Source organism: Spea bombifrons, chromosome 5 (genome assembly GCF_027358695.1).
Source record: "Spea bombifrons isolate aSpeBom1 chromosome 5, aSpeBom1.2.pri, whole genome shotgun sequence".
Classification (NCBI taxonomy): domain Eukaryota; kingdom Metazoa; phylum Chordata; class Amphibia; order Anura; family Pelobatidae; genus Spea; species Spea bombifrons.
The window spans coordinates 33,921,289-33,945,930 of NC_071091.1; the positions used below are offsets into that span (position 1 = coordinate 33,921,289).

The window sequence follows — 24,642 nt, forward strand, 5'->3', positions numbered from 1 at the left end:
ACTACCATGTTTTACTACTCTAAATCCACCCAAAACACTGCAGCTAGACTCATTTTCCTTTGTTACCATCCTTCGTGTGCTGCCCCACACCCTCCAGATTTAAATTTAAACTCCTCACCCTGACCTATAGAGCCACTCCCTTCCAACTCCCCATCAAGCATAGGGTGTACTGGGCTAGCCCAGCCTCTACCACACCCCTGACCAAAGGAGAACTCCACGTAGAATCAAATATGACTCTACAAATGTTCTATTGCCATGATCTAAGAACTGGCAATGTTTCACAGTCAAATCCCTACAATAAAGCCACCTTCATAAGAAAACCAAGAAAAAAAATCATCATAGAGACATCTGGTGTGGCAATACTGCAAAAATTTGTGGGTTTTAATTCAAATTTGAATTCAGTAATAAAGGTGAAATTTTACTACCATGGATGGTCCCTCTCATTGTTTTTAACAGGTAATAGACCTTTATGCCTGTTTGAGATTTTTCTTTTTTTTTTGTCCCTTGATCTATAGAACGGCTTGAGGCACCATAGACAGGAGGCAACGAGTAGAGTTGCTACACAAAACTTATCGGAAACTCTACGTACCAAATCAGGGCCAATGATGGTATCTATTTAGCTACTTCATAAATCAAAGCTATGTATTTTAATATGCTGTTTAAAACAGTAACAGTTATGAAGGACAGCATAGAAGCCAGGAGTCTTATCTCTTTAAACAGTGTCTTTATAAACTTTATAGGTTAAATGCTTACTCAAACCACTTGGCCTACTCTAATGATGCCAGTTGTAAGAGGACTCTTCATCATAATTAGTAAAACTTCTTCTGCCAAAACCTTCAGGCACTCGGAGAAGCCATACAGCTAAGTTGATTTAATTTGCATTTTTAATCAGGTGTGACCATTACAAGAAAAAGTTTTGATTGTAATTAATTCCAAACTCAGGTAGCAGTAGTAAAGAAAAACATATCAGTATCAAGTTCACATTTGCGAAGGTGACTTCACCACTTTTTTAGTATTTAAAAATACTTAACGTATCATATTGAAAATTAAACTGGGGTCAATAAGACATTTAGGCATACATACCGAGCACTGGACAGCAGAATATTCATGCTCAAGTTGCTGAGAGCTAAAAAACCTTAACATGAAATGTTAAGTCTAGAATCTGCAGAACTAGCCATGACAGCCTTTTGGGGGTTGAGATGTGATAGAACAGGAAAGGCAACGTTCATGATGTGTATAAATCAACATAGGATGTTTAATTACTACAACAGATGATTTACAACTGATTTACATACAATAGAAGCTATGACATATCTTGTACATATAATGGAAAAAAACCCTCTGTCTAAATGCACACAATCTGTATCACCAAAATTTGCAGAAAAGGGATACTCCAGCAATCATATGCACTTTAAGCAATGCACATTACGATACTAAGTAGTGTGTATCTCTCATGTGTTGTTGAATTCCTCCTACGAAGAGATGACTCTGGTGTACGCACTGCCTAACTTCACTTTAGCCATTATCACTCAACTACCACAGTCCTGCAGCTCCGGTTTCAAATATAATCTCACTATTAAGGCCTTCAGAAGTTTTGTGTACTGACAACGAATACTCACTGCATTTTACATAGCCAAGATAAACCTATATGACAGACCTAACTATACAAGGCACCTCTACATTTTCTCAAAAAATGCCATCAAGTCGCCATTTTTATATATAAAAAGACGTATTTCTAAAGTCAGGCTTTAGGTCAATTCATGTGCAAAATTGAGTGTTGCATAAGAATGAGCCATTTTTTCATTTTTCGTCTTCTTGCTGCTAAATTAGACAGCTGCTGTAGATTACATTTCATGCGTCTTTTACACACCAGTTTGCTTCCCATTTCTAATCCTAAAGCTTCTTAGAAATGTATGTAATTAACTTCACCACCTTTACTTTATCATTTAAGAAATGTTGTCACATTCCTTTGTTTGCAGCTACTGTAGCTCCTGAACACATTATCCACTAGATTTTTTTCACCCACATGACAAAGTTAATGGGTAACTATAGCATTTTCTTTTATCGTATGAAAGGAAACTTCTCAATATTATATATATATATATATATATATATATATATATATATATATATACACACACACACACACACGTACACACTAATGCATATTCTGTCTTCTCTCCTTACTTTTTAATCTTTTAATCTAGCCATTTTCCCCCTCCCTTCCTCTCCCAGTCTCCCTATTTTATCTCCCTCTTTTTACCCTCTTTCTTCTCCAATTCCATTTTTTCTCCTCTCTTATCCGTTGCTGTTTTACTCTTGGTATCACTTCTACTTTCTTTTTATCCTTTCCTCTCCCTCTCTTTTTGTATCCCTTCCATTTTCTCATACTATCCATTACATTTATTCTCAGACAGTCTCTGCTTTTCTGTCACTCAGATTTTTGCTCTTTTTGATGAAGTGCATTATATATTTATTAAATAATACGCTGTAATATAAGCTTCCTTTTATATTTGTTTTTATTTGTTGTTCATTTGAGCGCAGCTCTTTTACATTCTTTGTCTTTCTATCCCATCCTGTCTTTTTCTATCCCTTACATCTCTTCCTCTCACTTTTTTGTTTATAGCTTTCTCTTTTTTTCTCTTTTCCTCCCTTTCTTATTTCACACCTCGCCTTCTCTTTTTCTTTCTTTCTCCATTTTTTTTAAATTCACCATTTTCTCCTTTCTCTCTCTCCCTTTTCTTATCTTCCTCTCGTCTTCTCCCCCCCCCCATCAGCTGCACAGACTTGGAGTGGAGGGAGGCGCGGCGTGGAGCAGAGGGGTGGAATAAAGCAGAGTGCTACTGAGGGAACACTAGGCAGCAGACAGACCAAGGACAACAGAGAGGGTAGCCAGGCAATGGAGGAAAGCAGAGGACAGGAGATTTAAATCCTCCACATGCAGTCTGTTCAGATTGACTCCAGAAAAACAACGTTCTTTTGACACATTGAAATATTTGTTTACCACAGTACCAGTGCTTGCCCTTCAAAAAAAGGTATAAAAAGAGCTAAATTATCAGCAGAATTGGACTTAAAGTATCTAGTTAGTTCCCATTGTCAAAAGTGACAGTGAACAAGAAGATGCACAACAAAGCTGTAACACAAAATGCAGATGTCATACACAGTTGTTCTATTTCCAAGTACATGCAAAGTACTTACACCTCACAAATGCAGTGAGTCTTAAGAACGTTTTCCTTAACAATATGGTGTATACAATAAAGAGAACATGTCCCTGACAGGCTAGCTCTAACACTTTACATGTCACAAACTGTGCACAGCATCCTTGACATTAAAATACCTGAACCAGTCTGCCTTTTTACCTCCCACATACGCTTTATACGAAGTCTACACTGATGCAATGATTGCTTAATGCAATTTGCATCTTATACCAAATCACTTCCAATCAACATTATGCAGATCATTCTACCAATTAAATGCAACATAAACCATAAGCAGACATTAGCATTCTCTAGTTTGTATAACATACCATTACCTCAACAGCAGGACAGTGAACAGTTTATTTACAACATTGCCACCAAAAAGCTTCCGGAGCATAAAAGTTAATTTAAAGAATGTTACAAGGTAATCTCTTGTAATCAGTTTCATGAGAACTTATTAAATCATCTTTATGCTAAAATTCTATTTTGTACTCATCGGTTCATTTATTAAGACAGACTGTGATATCGGGGGGAATTTATTAACACAGACAGAGCAAAATTTATTACTGGCTTTCTAGTTTGTTCTTAGTTTCAACTACGTGAACTGCATAAAAATCAGTGCAATTTCAATATACATTGATATTCTTAATTTACTGTATTTCCCCATGTATAAGACGCTCCCATGTATAAGACCTTAATTTTGGGGCCCAAAATTTGAAAAAAAATGTATTACATAAAGTTATTGAACTCAAGTTTTATTCATCATAAAATTCATACTCATCATCCTCTTGACTCTCATCCATTAACTGCCCCTAAATTAACCCTAAAGACCCCATCAACCATAACTGCCCCTAAATTAACCCTAAAGACCCCATCAACCATAACTGCCCATAAATTAACCCTAAACACCCCATTAACCATAACTGCCCCTAAATTAACCGTTAACACCCCATTAACCATAACTGCCCCTAAATTAACCCTAAACACCCCATTAACCATAACAGCCCCTAAATTAACCCCCACCTCCCCTAACTTATACTTACTGTTAGATGAGTTGCTGAGCAGTGTGGACGCTATAAGGAAAGGGGCGTGGGCAATCGGCAGTGTGACTGCAGGGAGGTACTGGGAAGTAGTAACTGCAATATACAACCACTGTATAAAAAACACCCAGCTTTTAAACATTTTTTTGAAAAAAGGTGCGTCTTATACATGGGGAAATACGGTATTGTCTTGGTCAAGAGTTATTACACTTTATGGCTTATTTATACTTATCTCTCTTCTCACCAGCCTTGGTTTAACTATATATTGTATATATAACAATATATATATATATATATATATATATATATATATATATATACACAAATATTTTATTATATCTTTTCATGTGACAACACTGAAGAAATTACATTCTGCTGCAAATTAGTGTACAGCCTGTTTATTTGTGTATATTTGCTGTCCCCTCAAAATAACTCAACATTAATGTCTAAACCTTGGCAACAAAAGTGAGTACACCCCTAAGTGGAAATGTCCAAATTGGGCCCAAAGCATCAATATTTTGTGTGGCCACCATTATTTTTTAAATACCAGGACTATATATCTGTATGAGGTTCATAGGAACATGTTTAGACGAAAAAACTATATTTTTATTGTGGTATCTGCTAAAATAGATAGTAAATTACCTTGAAAAGAAACGGCCGATTGAAAACACATCAAGCCAAGCTTTTTACTCTTTTCTCTTAGGTGAATGAAAGATGCAAACAGTTTCCTTAGGTTTATTTTCATTTATACATGTATTTTATTGTGGTCGACAAATATGATGGCAGAAGAGGGATTCATTTTTTGAGGTTTTGTTTGTATATACAAACGCCTACTGGATTTTTGTGATGCCTTTAAACATGACAGATACTTGTTATAGATGATATAAACAATATTTGTCTTGCTTGGATATGCTGTATTTAGGCATTATACCCTGCACATTTTATTTTTTATTTTAAAATTTTTATAGCCCATTAAGTTGTGTTTTGTAGGCTTAAGGGATGAATATGATCAATATTTATGAAAACTGAAGAAATGTAAGTATTGACCTTATGTATACCACCTTAGTAATAAAAATATTAAGATCAACATGGTCCTGGGCAAAAGAACAAACATATTAATAACCCTCATTCAAACATCACCAGGTGACTAGTATTTTAAGGTCATCTATGTAGCCTGCAGATTTAGCACAAACTGGTATGGATCATTTACATAGTTAGCAGCTGTGCTCAAAGGATACAGCACAACAGCTTTCATACTAAGATAATCATTAGGATTATACAGTAGAGACGGCTCTTTATAGTGCTCGACACATAACAGTAACTAGTATTTATAAACACCAGTGGGACTCAAAGCGCCAAATTGGCAGCTGAATAACAGTTGTTATTATTACCTGTGACAGGGCCAGTGTCACAGGGCCAGGCTAACTAGCTAATATTTTCGTGGAACTTTTAGCCAGTTCATGGAGTACTTTGGTGTCCAGTTTCTAATACTATGACCCGGTAAGATTTTATAAGGCGTTTTATTATAAAAAGGCCCCAGAGACTGACTGTGGCTGCAGCTACGGCATTTCAGAAGGGACAATCGGGTAACCTGGCTGGAGCTCTTAATCGGCCAGCACAGCCCTGGTTGCCCAGAGGGCAGGTGGGGGAAACCCATTGTATCACTTAATCCCCTCACTTTATCCATTGCCTGTGTACTCAACGAGTATATATGTTCTATGTGGTTTTAATAAAAGTAGTTTTGATTTTCCTGCACGAATGGTGGTCTGACTGATCCGTGGATAACAGGAGCTATCCATATGAGGGTACTGACTGGTGATTCATCAGCCCTCAAACAGGAGTAACCTGGCTACGGCGACCCTGTAACATTACCCATTTATCGACCTCAGAAGGATGAAGGGCTGAGTAGACCCTGCTGGGAACAGAACCTACAATCCAGAGGTTTGAATAGGATATTAAACACATTACTTACAATTCTGGAAGGCCAAAACATAGCTTCTTGACCTCCAGATGCATAATTAACTCTTATAAGAGTTAATTATGCAACTGGAGGTCAAGAAGCATAGTAGACTTATGCATTTGGATTTGTATGAATTGCATATTTACCAATTTTGGAAAATTCAGGATTCGTACAAAGCCACAAAAATGAGGCCAGGAATCAGACAAAAACAAAGCAAAAAGGACTACATTTTTGTCTGAAATACATGGGCCTACATTCACTCACACTCTCATTTTTGTTCAATCTCTCTCTCTCACACTCTCTAAATGTTTTCCTACCTTCTCTGCCAACCACTTCTGCATCTTCATCTTTTATCTTCTCCCATCTCCTCTCTAAGCTATCTTCAACCTGCATTGCCACATAAACCGGTGGGAGCTTCCTCAAAATGACGGGCTTCCAGTGACGTCTTCTCCTCAATACTCCAATCTAAAGGATCGGGGAGAGGATGTCACCGGAAGCGCCGTCACTTCCAGTTCCCGTCTTGTTATGTCCACAGAGATGCATATGAAGATAGAAAAGAAAAGATGAAGACGCGGAAGTGGCCGGCAGAAGCGCAAGTGGTCAGCAAAGAAGGTAGGGAAACATTTAGCATGCATGGAAACATTTAGCATGCATGAACAAGAATGAGACTGTAAGAGTAAATGTAGGCACCGGGCAACAAACTTCATTCATGAATTAAAAAGACCCTCAAATTTTCAGCGGAACTGAATGGGCAGGGAACTTAATTTGTTGACTGAAAACGAAATTTTAACACTCCTATATAATGCAATACTTTTACATAAGAAACTAATATAAGAAACCGACAAACATTTCTTCATATTCTCCTCGTATATAACTTTAAACATAAAAGTAATATTGACAATACTGATAACTGAGGTGAAAAATAAGAGCAGTAGTAATAAGATCTACCCACATAAACAAATCTTAGCATGCACTTTACACTTCCTGTACAAATTATTCAATTTATCTACTTTGGGGCTATTTTCATCTATATTTTCCAAAATCTATATAAGAAGATGTTGGTAATTTAAGAACACCTTTCATAGGTCTTAAATTACCAACATATCAAAGTGAGAGGCGCTCCATACAAACCTTTCATAGGTCTTAAATTACCAACATATCAAAGTGAGAGGCGCTCCATACAAACACTAATAGCCCACAACTTCCAAATTTAAACATGCATTCAAATAACCTCAACAGGAGGTGCTAAAGTGGTTTAATATTCAGAAAAAAAGAAAAACGTGTTTTGAAAACATAAAATGTTTACTTATTTTGAGTTCCGGAGTGCGTTTAGTAGAGTTTTTTAATACAAAAATAAAGAACACACCAGCATGCAGACTGATTACACTGTTATGAAACATTATTAACATAATACCAAAATCATAAACAGATACAAAATATATATTTTTTTAAATAATGCATACATAAGTAAATTCATTAGTTATATAAAATCACTCAGTTAAAGGAGTAAAATTGCTCTGGGAGTGGTATTAAATAGTGACAAGATAAATATTTTGCTTTAAAATCTAGGCCAAATCACAGTGCCCCTTAAACAGGTTGTTACAAAATTCCATATGTTACCACCAAAGGGACCCAGTTTAGAGATTCACAAAATATTGTTGTCTAATCATCAATATGCTATCCACAGCACCAAAAAGTGAGACACCAAATAAATACTCAAAAGGCATCAAAACTCAAAAGTAATTTTCAAACTGATATTAATAGTAACATTGGTTTGTATCAGCAGCCCTTAATTATTTCCTAAGGGATGGATTTTAAGTAAAACGCATTTTTTTATTGTTATGATTATTTATTGACTAGGTTTTTGTTGTTATTCAAATTAAATTGATTGAAATGCCCAAAAGAAAAGATCTAAAACTTGTAAGACTTTACTGTACTTGTTGCCAGTAAAGTGCTGCTTGAGAAATAGGCTGGTGCTAAGGCGAGGCAGATTGATTATAAAGTGAATGCTTGTTTGAAGAGATTTTTGTGATGAGCTACACATTGAGTAGTTGTCTTCAAACATTTTTTTTCTGGAGAGACAACACATTGTCAGCCCACCAATATATGTTTTCCAAGAATGCAAAATGTTTTTATCAAAAAAAAAAAAACACCCCATAACATACAAGGTCTTACAGGTACAAAACTGGGGGCTGACTGTTTTAAATACATTAATACTTCTGGACCATGTAACATATACAAATGCCTAGTTAGAGGTATGCATGGTTAGTTTGGTCAGTAGTAGGGAAATGTTTATTTAGTTAACAAACAGAGGAGAGTATCTAAATACTTTACAAAGTGGCTCTAACACACCACAATTGCGAGTCTTTTCAAATAAGAGGATTTCTGGTTTTGCTTAGTTTTACATTAGAAAGTTATCAATACAAGCACATGTTGTCCGGGGGGGGGGTGTTAAAAAGCTGGGTAGCCAAAAAGACAGGCTGTCTGAAAAGCAGGGAGCATACAATATCAGCATTCTAATGGATAGTGTTGGAAAAAAGTGTCAGAACGAATGAGGGACGTACTATTGTATCACGTGATTTATAATAAGGACACAGTCAAAGAGGAGACCTCCATCGAGGGTAAGAACCATATGAGCCGTTTAGTTACTGGGGTTATTGTGTTTGTATTATCAACTTCCTGGTTCCATTTGTCCTGTTCGGTTTACTGCATCAATAGTTTCAGGTCTTTTTTGTGCAGTTGTATCTCGTGGTCTGCCAACAATTAGGGAATCTAGGTAACTCAGGAAACATCAATCCAGAGAGATGACGACCAGGAGCCAATGGCGCTCTGAGCTCCCCAAATTTCAGTTTCCTCTAAGATACCTTATCCACATAAACAGTTTTGGAGACAATAAGTGAAAACTGTTTTTATTTGAATACAATTGCAAAATGGAAGATGAACATATATTTTGATTTCCCCCTAATTGTCATATACATAAGACAATATGTCTGTAACTCTGATTAACCCCTTAAGGACAATGGGTGGTCCCTAAACCCATTGAAAACAATGCATTTTTGTCATTAAGGGGTTAAAATATCTTTGCAAATCAACTCAAGGCCAACCATGAACTATGGTCAACTATAAGCACAGGAGAGGCTTTGATGAGACTATTTTGTAGGTTACGGCAATTAAGCAACTTGTGGGTTATAAATACATAATATACATAATATAAAATATACTCGTAAGGTAAGAATTTATCTAAAAATATAATTTAAGTACAGCAAAGTATAAAATTATGTTTACAAGGACTTAATAACAAAGTAAGAAAGTCTCCACAAATTGTAACATAAATTAAAAACCTAGCATGTCAATAATGGATCTATCTATGATTGCAACACTCCACTCTAGATTCTTGATATTCCCTACTGTTTGAGTAGACACTCCCACGGCAGAGCTATTTTCACCAATAGTTTGCCTCCTTTGATATACAATACTAAGAGTATACCTTTATCTCTTTTTATATTTGTCACAGCAACTCCAACACTGTATTTGGATGGACAAATCAAGTCAATGTTATTAAAAAGTACAAAATAAGGGTAAAATATTTTTAAAAAAAGTTAATATCCCCGATTCATTAACCAAAAATAAATAAAAAAACTTAAATTCAAGATACTGCTTTCATTTTTACAGCAATAAATGATGTATGTTGTGGCTGTAGGACTGATCCATATTTTGAACAAAACATGTCATCTGAAAATTAACTTTATAATTTCAAAGCCTTATAGTTTCAAAGTGTTATTATACATAGCTGCCTGTTTTTAAGGAGCTAAAAAAAAAAAAACATGAAACTTCTAATCGAAAAGTTTGGGGTGACAGTAACAGCTTAACATCAGTGCTTAGACAGGAAATTAATTCTGTAGATGGCCTGGAAAAATGGCTTATAAAGTTAACGAGATATTACTTAAGGCAAAAAGATACAATTAGACTACTCAACGGAGAAGATAAACCAAACATTTTGCCTTGAAATATAATGAACCTAATTAAAATGAAATGAAAACCAAGCCAGACGAGACTAAGGCAGGGGTTACATACTGCATTGTCTAATGAAATTGCTGTTATGCCTAGAACATGGAAACAAATATAATATTTGGGAATTACTAATATATAAGAGCAAAATTGCCAGTGCTAAACTCCAAAACTACAAACACATATTTTGAATAAATATGAGCCTTTAGTACTGAATTTTGGCTGCCTTGACATGGCAGGAGAGCTTAAGTATGTTGGCCAAAATGCAGTAATAAAGCCTTATGTTTATTTAAATTATTAGTTTGTAGGTATGGATTTCAGCATTGGTAATTTGTTCAGGCTTTTTTAAAATATGTTTCATGTCATTTCTGCCAAATTGGGACTCAGATTTGTTCACTAAAGGGATGGTTGGTAGCAGAGTCTGAAGGAAAGTTGTGGTTGCAACTCACTGCTCTAAATTATTAAATTATGAAGGATTTGCCAACCCTATAAAAAGGGCCAACAGAGCACTTATAGCTGAATGAATCCAAAATTGGAAGATGGCAAAAAGGCTTCAATGTGACAACCTATTGCCCCTAGATATTGAACACCAGAATTTGTATTACATCTGTTTGATGAATACCATCCATGTGTCCTCAAGGATGAATGGGAGAAAAAACGTGGGCTCATGAAGACATCTGCAGAAACTTCTACAAAAGACATACAACTAAACTGGTTAAAGAAAGGTATTTTTATAAATAACAAAGCAGGTGAAATGGAATAAACACAGACACACTAAAGGACAGGCTAAAATCTAAATAGGAGGGCAAGGCAGAGCAACACAAATAAAGCAGAGGCAAAACTATGCAAAAGGAGACAGGTCTAATATACTAGACTAGCAATACAAGGTAGTTGGAGGGTAGGTATAGGCTCCTAAATCAGGTCAAGAAACAGCCATATTGACATGAGGTGGATGAAAAATTGGGCTTAAAAGGAAACTCCCTCTATAAATAACAAGGCCTGGTTATGTTAACTAGAATGGCACTAACGACAGACAACAGCTAGACCCCAGAAAGCTGACACCGTAAACAAGAATATATATATATACACTTTATATATATATATATATAATTAGTAAGACAGCATTTCCATGCACACCATGCTGGTGTCGTGTCAATTGTTATAAATGCACACATTTCAAGACCTACAATATCTACATCGTGATGGTGCCATTTTTGGTTCTGGTTCTAATATTTTTAGTTTAGAACAGGGACAAACCCTGCATGTTTAAAAAACACATTAGTCTCATTAAAATACATATGAAAACGCATAGTTCCTAATATCACTGTGACCTGTAATGGGTTGAGACCAATTGAGAGAGCACCGGTATAGTTTGTATAATGTGAAAAAACATCTTAAGTATGACATTAACCTTTTCATATTTATTTAAATTACTGAAAACAAAGTTATTTAAAACAGAGAAATTACTTTCTCAGTAGTTAATAAACATTGTGTAAATGTATGTTTAAGTGTCTGGTGTTAGAGTGTGCATACATGCGTATATGCATGTCTTTTTATATGTGTAAGTATATGATGTTGGAGGGGTTGTGTGTATCTATGCATAACTGTTTGATGTATGAGTGGTATGTGCATGTAAGTGTATGGTGTTAGAGTGGCTATTATTGTGTGTGTATCTAAAATGTATGTATGTTTTAGGAGCGAGTGTATGCATGTTTGTTTAAAGTGTTAGTGGGTATGTGTATATGTGGGTATGTTAATGGGAAAGTGGCTGTATGTATGTATGTATGTATGTATGTATGTACCATACCATCATCATATTCCCAACAGCCTAATTCATTTCAATACCCAACCACAATAATTATCCATATTCATACCCCATTATCATATTCATTCTAATAAATGTCATCTAGTACCATTATCATCACATTTTTTTATAATACTTTTTATTAATTCATACACAGCTTCCCTGTGCCATCATAACCCCAAACAGATCTGGCATCTTTGCCCCAAAACAGCTTGTCTTTGCCATCTTTGCCCCCAAACATCTTGTCAGTGCCTCCAAATTGTCTATGTCATGAGCTCATCAGTGCCCCCAAACATCTTTGTCCCCTCAAACACACCCACGTCTACACGAGTACACAAACACATTTATGTTAACACACACACATTATCATTCTAACATACATTCATGCATATATACTCCATCCCTTACCATCCAACTCACACACTAGCTCACTCCCTCTCACATCCCCTTACCTCATGAGTAGCCTTCCGTCTGGTGCTCGCACACTGCATCATATCCGGTGCGGCACTGACTGGGATACGAGCTGTTTGGTTCTTTCAGCTTTGGTGGTTGCAGGCACACATATAATTAGATGGCTGACCTCAAGGCCAGCCCCAATGGGGGGGGGGATCTACTGGGATATCGGGAGCCACTCCAACCCTGGCTAAAGCAGTGAGATTTGTTCCCAAGTTCCTAACAGTGTAAGCCCCTCATTGTGAAGTGAGGAAGTTTAAAGAAAAACTCTCATGCCAACTTTTTTTTGCATTAAACAGAATTTTCACTAGTAAAATATTAAAGTACAATACATCCTCAATGATGTTAAAAACCCACCAATGACATTACAAAGGGGTAAGATGAAAATTATTAAAGTCTGAGTGGAATAGAGATTTTGTAGTTAATTAGAGACTTGATCCAGAAATGGAAAAAAGCATGCCATTATTATTATTATTAAGTAAACAAAAACTGAACGCACTCAATTTCTGGTGTGTAAAAAGCAACTTTTTACTAAATAAACACAAGCACAAATGGAAAAACTTGGAAGCATAAAATGACAGCAATCAGATTGACCATAGTTCAGCTGGATTTATAACAGAGCATAATGGAATATGGTTTACATAAACTGACTTTAAATGCTGTATCATGCAGATTTATGTTGATTTGCAGTTTTATATATTATGAATTTGCACTACTAAATCAGAGAATAGTAAATTATCCTTAGAATATCTAGCTGTTGTCATATAACCTTAAGCTTCAAGTCCAGAAATGAAATTAGTCTTATATTTTAAATTAATTAAACTCTGGGATGATGCTTACCAAGATATCTCAGAGTGACATTCCCCAAAAAACCTAACCTGTATATCTAACCTAAAAAAAGCAATTTTTTTTATATTGCTATTGAATTTATATATTCTGGCTCAAATATCATTCTCCACTAATGGCATAAGCAAGTTTTTTCACAAACAAGTTAATTTTGCATAATTTCTCCTTAGAGATTGTCTTGGAATCCCCTGCAGCTCAAATATGGTAATATATTTCCTATGCTTTTCTTGCACTGATTTAGGACTTTATGAACTCCTACAGATTGTTTACAAATGTTCCTTTGAAACAGTATTCCAACAGATATGTTTGGGCATGGCTGCAATTTAAAAGGGGAACTTCAGCCATCATGTGTACTTTAATGCATTGTAGAGCTAAGGGGCTACTTTAAATTTCCATTGTGTCTGTTTTGCAAGTTCAGCAGGGAAAACCAGTCATAACCCCTCATATTCATTTGCCCCTCTGCCTGCTGCCCTGATATTTTAAGTGCAAGAGAGGTGTTCAACCGAACATCTTCTTGCAATTTAAATACACCCAGTCAGTTCCAGCGGTGGCTCTGTGCGCTCTTTGGATGGGGGATCTATTAAAACCCCTGTGTACATGCACAGAAAACTTTCCTGCAACTGACTGGGTGCTTCAAGGAGCCACTTAGTGGAAAGAATCCTTATGCCTCGGTGAAGCAGGCACATTGTGTGTACTTTAATATGCATTCCCCAAAAACAATGAGTACCTTAATATGCATTCTTCTTTATTGGAGCTGTCAGGGACAGGAGCCTATCCCTTTAGAATGTGACGGAGCAGCATGATGTCAGCTTTAGGATCCCAGTGCAACAGTAAATAACCAGGTTGAACCCAGAGAACTTTGGGTAGTGGGAGCGGGGTCCTGGCATGCCTCACTCCCCGATCATTTCCCCTTTGAACAGGGGTGTTTCCAGCATCGTCAGTGGAAACGACATCAGTGGACAGTATTGGCTGCATGCCCCAAGGATGAGCTCTGGGCCCACAAGTTCCTAGGTCTATAAATAACAGACCAAAAGGCATGATACATATTTATGGGGTAAAAGTTGTAGACTAGGGGTTCTTGATGCTCAAGTGGGTTTTTTGAAGCTGGCACTAAATGCCATTATCTGACATACAACATTCCTGACATTTAGTGAAAAACTGCCACCTTTGACACACAGCCACTTAGTTCCAAAGCTGGGTACATAACTAGAGACAGAGGTCCCAGCATTGCATGTTTTGACTACAGGAAGTGGTAACTTAGTTTCTGTACAAAGATCATTCTTCCTCTTTTAATGTGCTGGTCTCTGTAATAGTCACAGTGATTTCTGAAGCAAATCAGGAAACTAGAACATGCTTTTGTAGAAGGCCAATAAATCTCTGATTGATGTACAGTAGATAGCTGCAAGCATAGGACAAACATAGATGTATCATCAACGAAGTATCATTTGTGCTCTAGATCTAGATATTTGTACCCGCATGGAAATAGAAATTACCGTATTTGCTCGATTATAAGACGACCCTGATTATAAGACGACCCCCCAAAATCTGAATATTAACTTAGGAAAAAAAGAAAAAGCCTGAATATAAGACGACCCTAAAGGAAAAAAGTTTTACCAGTAAATGTTAATTCATGTAAACTATTTTTTTTAATAAAAGCTATGATTGAGAAAAATATTTTTTTTTTGTTTTTATTTCTTGTATTTTCCAACCTGTCCCCCAGTTACGCACATCTGCCCCCAGGCTTGCCACCCCAATATGGCACTGTGGCCCATGATATGCCTTTTAACCCTCTATATGCCACTGTGCCCCATGGTATGCCTTTTGACCCCCTATGTGCCACTCTGCCTCCAGAAATGCCTTATACCCCTATATCCCATTCTGGCATTTAGGGGGTTAAAATGCATATTATGGGGCAGAGTGGCATATAGGGAGGTATAAGGCATTCCAGGAGGCAGAGTGGCATTAAGGGAGTTAAAAGGCATTGTATAGAGCACTCTGCCTCCAGAAATGCCTTATACCCCTATATGCCACTCTGGCATTTAGGGGGTTAAAAGGCATATTATGGGGCAGAGTGGCATATAGGGAGGTATAAGGCATTCCAGGAGGCAGAGTGGCATTAAGGGAGTTAAAAGGCATTATATAGAGCACTCTGCCTCCAGAAATGCCTTATACCCCTATATGCCACTCTGGCACTTAGGGGTTAAAAGGCATATTATGGGGCAGAGTGGCATATAGGGAGGTATAAGGCATTTCAGGAGGCAGAGTGCACTATTAAATGCCCCCTTAACGCCACTCTGCCTCCTGAAATGCCTTATACCTCCCTATATGCCACTCTGCCCCATAATATGCCTTTTAACCCCCTAAGTGCCAGAGTGGCATATAGGGGTGTAAGGCATTCCAGAAATGCCCTACACACACACACACACACACACACACACTTACTTACCGGTGCTTCCAATTTCCTGCTGTATTGCCGGGGCAGCGGGTTCACGTCTCATTCCGCGGCAGCCGGAAGGAGGTGGAGTTGGCAGCGGGGGTTTGTATGCGTCCGTCGCAAATACCTTCCCCGGCTGTCAGAGATCAGGAACTCTGGAACTCTGATCTCTGACAGTCGGGGAAGGTATTTGCGACGGACGCATACAAACCCCCGCTGCCAACTTCACCTCCGGAAGCACCGGTAAGTGTGGGGGGGGCGACGACAGGAGGATCCAGGTCCCCTGCAGCGGTGCGGGGGATCTGGATCTTAGTCTCCTAATCAGACCTCTAGAAGACGATTAGAAGACGACCCCGATTATAAGACGAGGGGTATTTTTCAGAGCATTTGCTCTGAAAAAAACCTCGTCTTATAATCGAGCAAATACGGTAGGTTTGATCTGAAATACCATTGTGCTAAACTGTTTTAAAAGAAAGTCATTTTACATAGCTAGACTGGAAGTTACCATAAATAATCAAACACCATATTCAAAGGTGTATGAAAACTGTGCTGTGCTGTGAAAAAAAAAAAGTATTTGCTAGGGCTGCAATTAAAGATTCTTTTCATAACCGATTAGTTGGCCGATTATTTGACTAATCGGATAGAAAAAAACCAATATGCAATTTTGTTTTTTATTTAAAATAATTTAATGAACAAACTGGGTATTAAAAACAAACAGCAGAATAAAGAACATTAAATTTACATGTGTCATTGTATCTCATTATCACAATGGCATTTCTCTAATCACCTTCCTGTTTTACGGACATCAGGGGCGTAACTAGAAACCTCAGGGCCCCGCTGCGAGAATCTGTTAAGGGCCCCCCCCACCCTCAACCCATCTATCCCTTTCTCACTATCTACCCTCTCCCTCCCTACCCCCCTTCTCACAATGTCCCCTCTCCCTCCCTACCCCCCTTCTCACAGTCTCCCCTCTCCCTCCCTAACCCCCCTTCTCACAGTCTCCCCTCTCCCTCCCTAACCCCCTTCTCACAGTCTCCCCTCTCCCTCCCTACCCCCCCTTCTCACGATCTACCCTCTCCCTCCCTACCCCCTTCTCACGATCTACCCTCTCCCTCCGTACCCCTCCTTCTCACGATCTACCCACTCCCTCCCTACCCCCCTTCTCACAATCTACCCACTCCCTCCCTACCCCCCCTTCTCACGATCTACCCACTCCTTCCCTACCCCCCCTTTGTAGGTCACTTACCGTTGGGAGCGTGAGGCATTTGTCTCGGGTGCCGTTGCTTCACTGCTGTGTGAAATAAACTCACCTTACCATTTGAGTGCTGAGCCTCTGCTTCTTTATTTTGGATTTATTGAAGGACTTGGTGGTACCCTGGCTCATGCACCATCTCACTACTGAGAGCTGTATTCCAACCTTTTTTTCTGTTATAACCCCTATATGCCTTATGCATGCCAGATATTCCCCCTTACCCCCCTGATATGCCTTATAACCACCAGATATGCCTTATAACCACCAGATAAGCCTTATACCCCCTGATATGCCATTTCTGGGTTTTTAAATCCGGCTCCAGCTCTAGTCCCGCTCCCTGATCTACGTCACGGAGTACGATTGCTGTTAACAATTATATATATATTTATATTAATATTGTTATTTATTTTTTTTGTCAATTTTTTGCAAAATTGTTAACAGCAATCACACTCTTATCATGCCCAGCCCCCTTGTGTACCGATGTATTGCTGCTGCACATCACTTTGAGCCCCCCTGTGCCATGCTCCTCCCCTCACTTACACAACCATGCTATCACACACACTCATTCATACAACCTCCTTCACCTCCATACCTGCACTGCAGATCTCTCACTCGCAGACTTCCGTAGGGGCCCTGCTGCTTCTCTCTTGGCCCCTCTGCACAAACTTCTCTTGTTCCGCCCACTGGGAGGAGGAATGGAGCAGTCATGTGACACGAGATGAATTCACGTGACTCCTCTGGTTTCCTGCTTCCTGTGGCCAGTACAAGAGCAACACACAGTCTGGCCCCTGCTGGGAATTATTTTCAGCCGTTTTTTTTGTTTCGGCATTTTGCCGAAAATACTATTTTCGGTCGATGTGTTTCGGCCACCGATATATCAGTGCATGCGTTCATTGTTGCACCACGGTGCAAACTTTGTTTGGCAGGCTGCCAAACACCTAGGCGCCAGGACAAAATTCTCAGTCGCCATGGCGACCTGGGATTTGTCGAGCCCTGCCATATTGTATTGATTAGCTATGCTAGTTTTGTTACATATTTCAGTCCCCCTGAAGTAAAATACCTTAATTTCAAAGTAAATGATGTCAAACCAAATTTCCCAAAATAAAGCATATAAGCTACGGATACATTTTAATTATAAATATGGTTAGAAGCCGTGAAATCAACAGTTGCTCTGCAAAGGTGTTGATATGATCCAGTTGATATAATGGTAAAACTGAAAAGAAAAAAAAAATGTTTCACCACAAGCACCAACTTAGATAGTAAAAGTATTGAAATCTAGGTAATTTTCTAAAAGGTCTCATCCTTCCTTATTAAATGTATCCACTAGATGTAGTTGTGCACCCACACATATTGCTTATACAGCCCATGTATGTAAAATTACACTGTATATTTACATGGATTGGCACATAAGAAGGGGTTAAACAAATTATAGGTAGACATAACGCAGTTTTTTGCATCTCTGGTGCACACTCTTTTGAGAGCTGCAACTCTGATCACCCTTGTCATCTTTTTGGCTTATGGTAAAGGGAGCTAAAATTCACAAAATCTCATCGGCCCATTTTTCAGTACAAAAATTAAATAAATGAATGTCTCCTTGTGTCTTTGATTTTTGTTAGTACTTTTATATTAGGAGTTTGGGGTAGGAGTTTACGAGTGTATGAAGATATCTGACATCACAGTCCCTTATCCCTACATAGTAGGCTTATCATGTTTTTGTTTTGTTTTGGTTTTTTTTACCAGCCATATCAAAACAGATCGCCTAGTACATTTATTTCAAATGTTTGTCACTATGGTAGCAAGTAGCCATATTAGGCTGCCTTATTATAAGATCTTATTTTTACTCGTTTAGAGAAGCAGCTGATCACTAACCTGCAGCTTTTACTTCTCCCAGGAGAACCTGACGTCTTACGTGCAGTTATAATTTCAAGACCTCCACTGGGAGGTTCACTACAGAGATTCTTTTTCTAATCACATCTAGACATAGCAGAGGACGAAACTGCCTGTGCCAACAAGTATAAGATAAGTGTTGGCGCACTGGGCCACTTCTGGTGTCCATACATCCAAGGTTACATCAAAACACAAACATGTATGTATTCCTATTTCTCTGGCAAAAAAAAAACATCACATGACAATTAAGTGGGTATAATAGCACATTTAAAAGAAGGGAACTTAGGAACTTGTACTAGTCAAGTTGATAAACTGTTGTTGACATTCCTTATAGTCAAATTTTACAAATGTTAAAGAACTGATTCTAGGACTTTCCTCAAGCTCCACAAAATTTTAAGTAGGAAAACACACTATTCGGAAACTATGCCAAATTTCGGTCAAAATAAATTCTCCTCAAGAATAATAGTTTTTGGGTTTTTTTTTTTAGTATACATTGCAACTGAGAGCTAGTAATCTAAAAAGTAAAGTGTCTTGACAAAAGGTAATAAACCTGTAATTATAATTCAGATTCCATTATACCCTGTTTCATCTGGAAAGTAACCAATGGATTTTTCTGTAAGACACTTTTTTTTTTAATAAAAAAATAATGCATATACTTCAAGAGGATTACATTTTATCTGTGAAGTGAAAGCTATTTTTTTATGTTTCTGAAAGTGTAATGGACAAACAGAAAGATGGTTTTTAAGAACATCTATTCACTTTATTCTTTTGCGGGAATGCTTATTATTCATGAAAGATTAAAAAAAAAAACAAACAAAGAGCTTCTGTGCATGAATTAAAACAGCTGATCGTCCTAAAAGTCATTCCATCAATTCCATGCCTTTGGTAGGCATGACATCTTCCCGTAGGCTAAATGCTTCAACAAGAACAAATCATGCAAGTTACCACAAGGGAAATCAACATTTAATGCATGTGTTCCTACGAGAAAAGGGACTTTCAACTTCAATAGCTCACTATTCTTGCCCAGCTTGGCAAATCCTCTTTTTGTTCCATTTTCAAATAGATGAAAAAATTACTTTATTTTAGTTATAAACATGGGTGAGTTATTTGCAATGTGGTTGGTGGAATTTCGGTTCAAAATAATAGCTTCTTAAACAATTATCCGTTACAGGAGGGTAATAAGACATAGGATGGGGACAGCAAAGTAAGTCTAGGTCTGGCAAACAAAACAATTTCACTGTATTTGTGACGGCACAGAGTCATCGACCTAGATGAATGAGCAAAAGTAGAGAGACCAACTTTTTAAAAGAATGAAATGTAACTTCTGTCAGATATTTTGGTTCCTTCCAAGACAAAAAAAGCAACATTAGGTAATTCGCAGTCCAAGATGTATCAACTATGGAGCCTAAGAGGTCACAAATAGTAGCCAGTTAGTTAGCCACTATGAACTACATCTATATTCCACTGTGTCGTCACCAAGTGTTTTGGAGTTGTAGGGTGAAATGTTTGAGTTAGGTTGTTCTGTACTAATTAACCAGGGCCTGAGGGCTGGACTGAGTTAACCTACACCCCCCCCCCCATACCACAGGCTTATTGTATACCCAGCACATTAAACAGGTTATAGTTACCCTTTTATAATAACACTAGATCCAACAAAGTAGTATACGTGCCAATGTCAATTGTATATGAACATGATATTGTATAAAATTCATTTTTTTTGTTTTAAACATCCACGGTTGACTGATTTATCCTAGGTATCTCTTAAATGCTAACAATACACTATTATTTTGCTCAATGCACTTCAGTAGACGATCAGTGGTCATCACTTATTGCAGAGCATAAGGTCATTGCACATACATAAATAGAGAAACTCAAAATACAAAAATATATCCAAAACAACATATTGCTTTTAAAAGTTAAACCGTCATGCACATTTCTTCTGATCTTTTGAACAATGACAAAAAATGCTTACCTGTTGCCTGTAGACACTGAAGAGGCATGAACTCTTTTTCCATTTTATCTTTCCAACTGCAAATATATTAGAGATAAATAAAGTTATAAATTGCAATTGGACTTCATAGAACGGAAAATGCAGGAGTAGCACTTAACTACAAATCTTGACCGCAAGAAAGCAAGAAATACAAGAGCAAAGAAAAGTAGTGGGTGGACATGTACCTTAAGATGTAGGAAATCTTAAGGGAAGGATAAGATTTCACTTTCATTAGAGCAAAGTTTATTTTGAATATTGATGCCTATGTGGAGTAAAGTGAAAAAGCGTGTCAAATTTTGTTTGGCTCTAGGAGCCAGCCAAAAAAATTTAGGAGCCGTTTTTTTCCTTCCTGAATCATGTTTTTATTTTCATATATTGGTTCATTGGGCCAATACGACATAGAACACATCTTTCTTAAGTGCTGCACCACTTGAACAATACTGAGGTTAATTACACCAGAGTATTTTACACCATAAAGACTCAAAAGAGTGTATGTTTTACAGCTATTCTTCTTTTTGTGTTTAATGTACCTGCCAATTATTCATTCGATGAATCAATTTGCTGCCACCCAACACTTCCGCCGGGGCAGCAGCGGAGGTTGTCTACGCGCATTGCGCAGACGTCTACCAGCTGCCCCCACGTAAGGCATATCTGGGGAGGCAAAGTGGCATATAGGGGGTATAAGGCATATCAGGGGGGCAGAGTGGCATATCAGGGAGGAAGAGTGGCAAATAGGGGGTATAAGGCATATCAGGGGGGGCAGGTTGGCAAATAAAAGGAAATAAAAATAAAAAATGCATTTTTCTCAATCATAGTTTTTATTAATTATGAAAAAAATGTTTACATGTGAATTAATATTTACTAATAAAACATTTTTTCTTATAGGGTAGTCTTATAATCAGGCTTTTTCTTTTTTTCTAAATAATGTTAAAATGTTGGGGGTTCTTCTTATAATACGGTATTTCAAGTTTTCATAGTAAACTATACTTATGGAAATAAATATTATTTATTGGGGCATGTATCTGGACTAGTTTAAACCCTCTCATATGCTGTGCAACCGAATATGTTCTAATCTTATAAATTAGTACACACACACACACATACAAACACTGCTCCTCCCCTTTCTTATCTAGTGGAGACCTGTCTGCCTCTCTACCACCGCGGGGTCACATAAAACGTGCTTCTGGAAGCCATGCATCTGTGGCATCGGACTCAGGACCCCCTGTAGCCAAGCAGGGTCAGGAAGGGATTTATAGTTGCCATGGCAACCTGTCACCCAGGGGAGGGCTGGCAGCCTAAGGCCTGAGGGGCAAGTCTAGTCAAGTGGCCCATTGCGCCAAGAAATTGCACCCACCATCCATGCCCATCGTTTCCTGCTTTTCTAATGCATATTGATGTAATGTGATGGGACTGGGAGTATTCAGTACACTAAAAGAAAAAAAAGTCATCATACATGGGACGCCTGAAGCCACAATTTACTGCCACTAATCCTTTTTAATAAAATATGCAAATTAATGTAGAGTAAATAACAGAAAACCTTCACTTTTCCTCTCACTGATTTCAGGGCCTAGAACGTTTTGTCCTCTGAAGTGAAATTCAAGAGGGTGTTTTCTCTCGGGATAAGTAAAAATTACGTAGTTCAATTTATTCCTACAGAAAGTAAAGTGCCAGGATGACTAAACACACACACACACACACACACCAGCATGGGCGTAGGAACCCCTAAAAATCTGGGGGGTAGCTTTTTTCCCTATCAGATATCCCCCTTCTTTCTCCCCATCAGATACCTCTTTCCTCATTATCCACTACTCCACTTTCTCCCCATCGTTTTTTGCAAACAAGTACAATAATATATCACTTGAAACACTGGTAAAAAAAAAAAATGTACATTAAATACATAAAAAACAGCTAATCTTTGTAACAAAAACATTTTTTAAATATTGAAAAATCCTCTTCCCTGTAATCATCCCCAGAGTCCCTTTTTCTCTCATTCACTAAGCTATACCTCTCTTTTACTTACTCCCTGTAGTTCATGTACAGATCAAATAAACACCACATGTAAACAGCACATGCAGCACATGCAGGTATAGGAATAAGACATACAAACCCTGTATTTGCAGGTATACATAAATAATGTATGGAAATATAGCATAGTAGATATAGAGCAACAGAATAACACAGAAACCCAGCTTTGCAGGTACATATTAACTGGAAATCACATTAAAGGTACAATTCAGCATTCAGTATAGATAAAACACCCTAAATTACAGGCACAGTTCCACACTGTCCACACAGAACCCGACCAGCACCCAGATAACATTAACAAATTACAGGCCAGAGTGAGCCAACTTTGTCCCCAAACAGCCCGCCCTGACACCAGTAAAGGCTCTGCAACACCGACACACAAACACACACACCAGGACAGGCTCTGCCACACCGACACGCAAACACACACACCAGGACAGGCTCTGTCACACCGACACCCAAACACACACACACACACACACACTAGGACAGGCTCTGCCACACCAACACCCAGACACACACACCAGGACGGGCTCTGCCACACCGACACCCAATCACACACACACACCAGGACAGGCTCTGCCACACTGACACCCAATCACACGCACACCAGGACAGGCTCTGCCACACTGACACCCAAATCAGGTGTGCTGTTTGTTTGTTTTTCCCCCTTGTCTATTGATGCCCCAGCCAGCCCCCCTTTTGGTTTTAATGTATTCCCCCACACCCTTGTGTATTGCCTCATGTGGATTTGTGCCCCCAGCCAGCCTCCTTTGTGCATTATGCCCCCACACCCTTGTGTATTGATTTATGTAATGTCGCCAACCAGCCCCGCTCCCTTGTGTATTGATGCCCCCCTTTTGCATTGTTAATGACCCATGTGTATTGCCATCAGCCACCACCCCCTTTGTGTATTGATTTATGTGGTGCCCCAACCACCCTGTTGTGTTCTTATACCCCCTAGACACCCCCTTTCTGTATTTAATTGTTGTCCCAAGGCAGCCCCCCCTTTGAATATGGGTCCACTTCCACCTATTACCCCAACTATTTTTTTTTAAATACTTTTTTGTTGCTGTCCTCCAACGTGCTCTTCTAGCGGTCACGAGGAACTGTTCCGTGTGACTCCACCCCCTTGAGTGGCACAGCCCATCGTCAATGCGATGGGCCGCTCAAGGGAGCAGAGTCACACGGAACTGGGCACTGGGCGGCACGGCGTGTCTTACAGCCGCTTTAAAACTCGCAGCCGCATCGGTTGCAATGGCATCTCAGTGTGCCGGCCCACTTAAATGGGCGGCCGTGTGGCCGTTTAGTGTAGATTCAGGGCGGCCTGAGGACAATTACCCCCCGGCCCAGCCCACCCCTGCTGTCACCCAAGGTTTATCAAGCTTTGCCATACACTAATATACACTTACACACTCTAACATTCTATGCTCATGCTAACACCATACATTAATCCATACACTCTAACACTATATGCTGACATACACACTATTGCCAATGCCATACTATAACATACACCCACACACATGCGCTAGCTAGCAGTATAAATATCTAAAACTACACACTCAACACTATGCACACATATACAATGAATCTGGCAGTACAATACCGTTGTGCAAACATATATTGGCGCCCGTTGTCCCTGGGCGCCAAGAAGTGGTTTCTAGGTACCATGGCCAGGTTTGTAAAAAAAAATTGTAGGTCAGCTTTAACATTCTAGTCTATGCAATTCACTATGACTTATGA

The 24,642-nt window shown here is 38.5% G+C and overlaps 1 protein-coding gene across 1 annotated transcript in view; it reads right to left on the reverse strand.

The window, feature by feature from the left end:
- The window catches only part of TPK1 (thiamin pyrophosphokinase 1), a 186,980-nt gene that overhangs the window by 160,657 nt on the left and 1,681 nt on the right, over nucleotides 1-24,642 (reverse strand). The window contains exon 2 of the mRNA XM_053466015.1: nucleotides 20,854-20,909. Coding sequence (XP_053321990.1) covers nucleotides 20,854-20,909 — 56 coding nt within the window. The remainder of the gene's footprint in view (nucleotides 1-20,853; nucleotides 20,910-24,642) is intronic.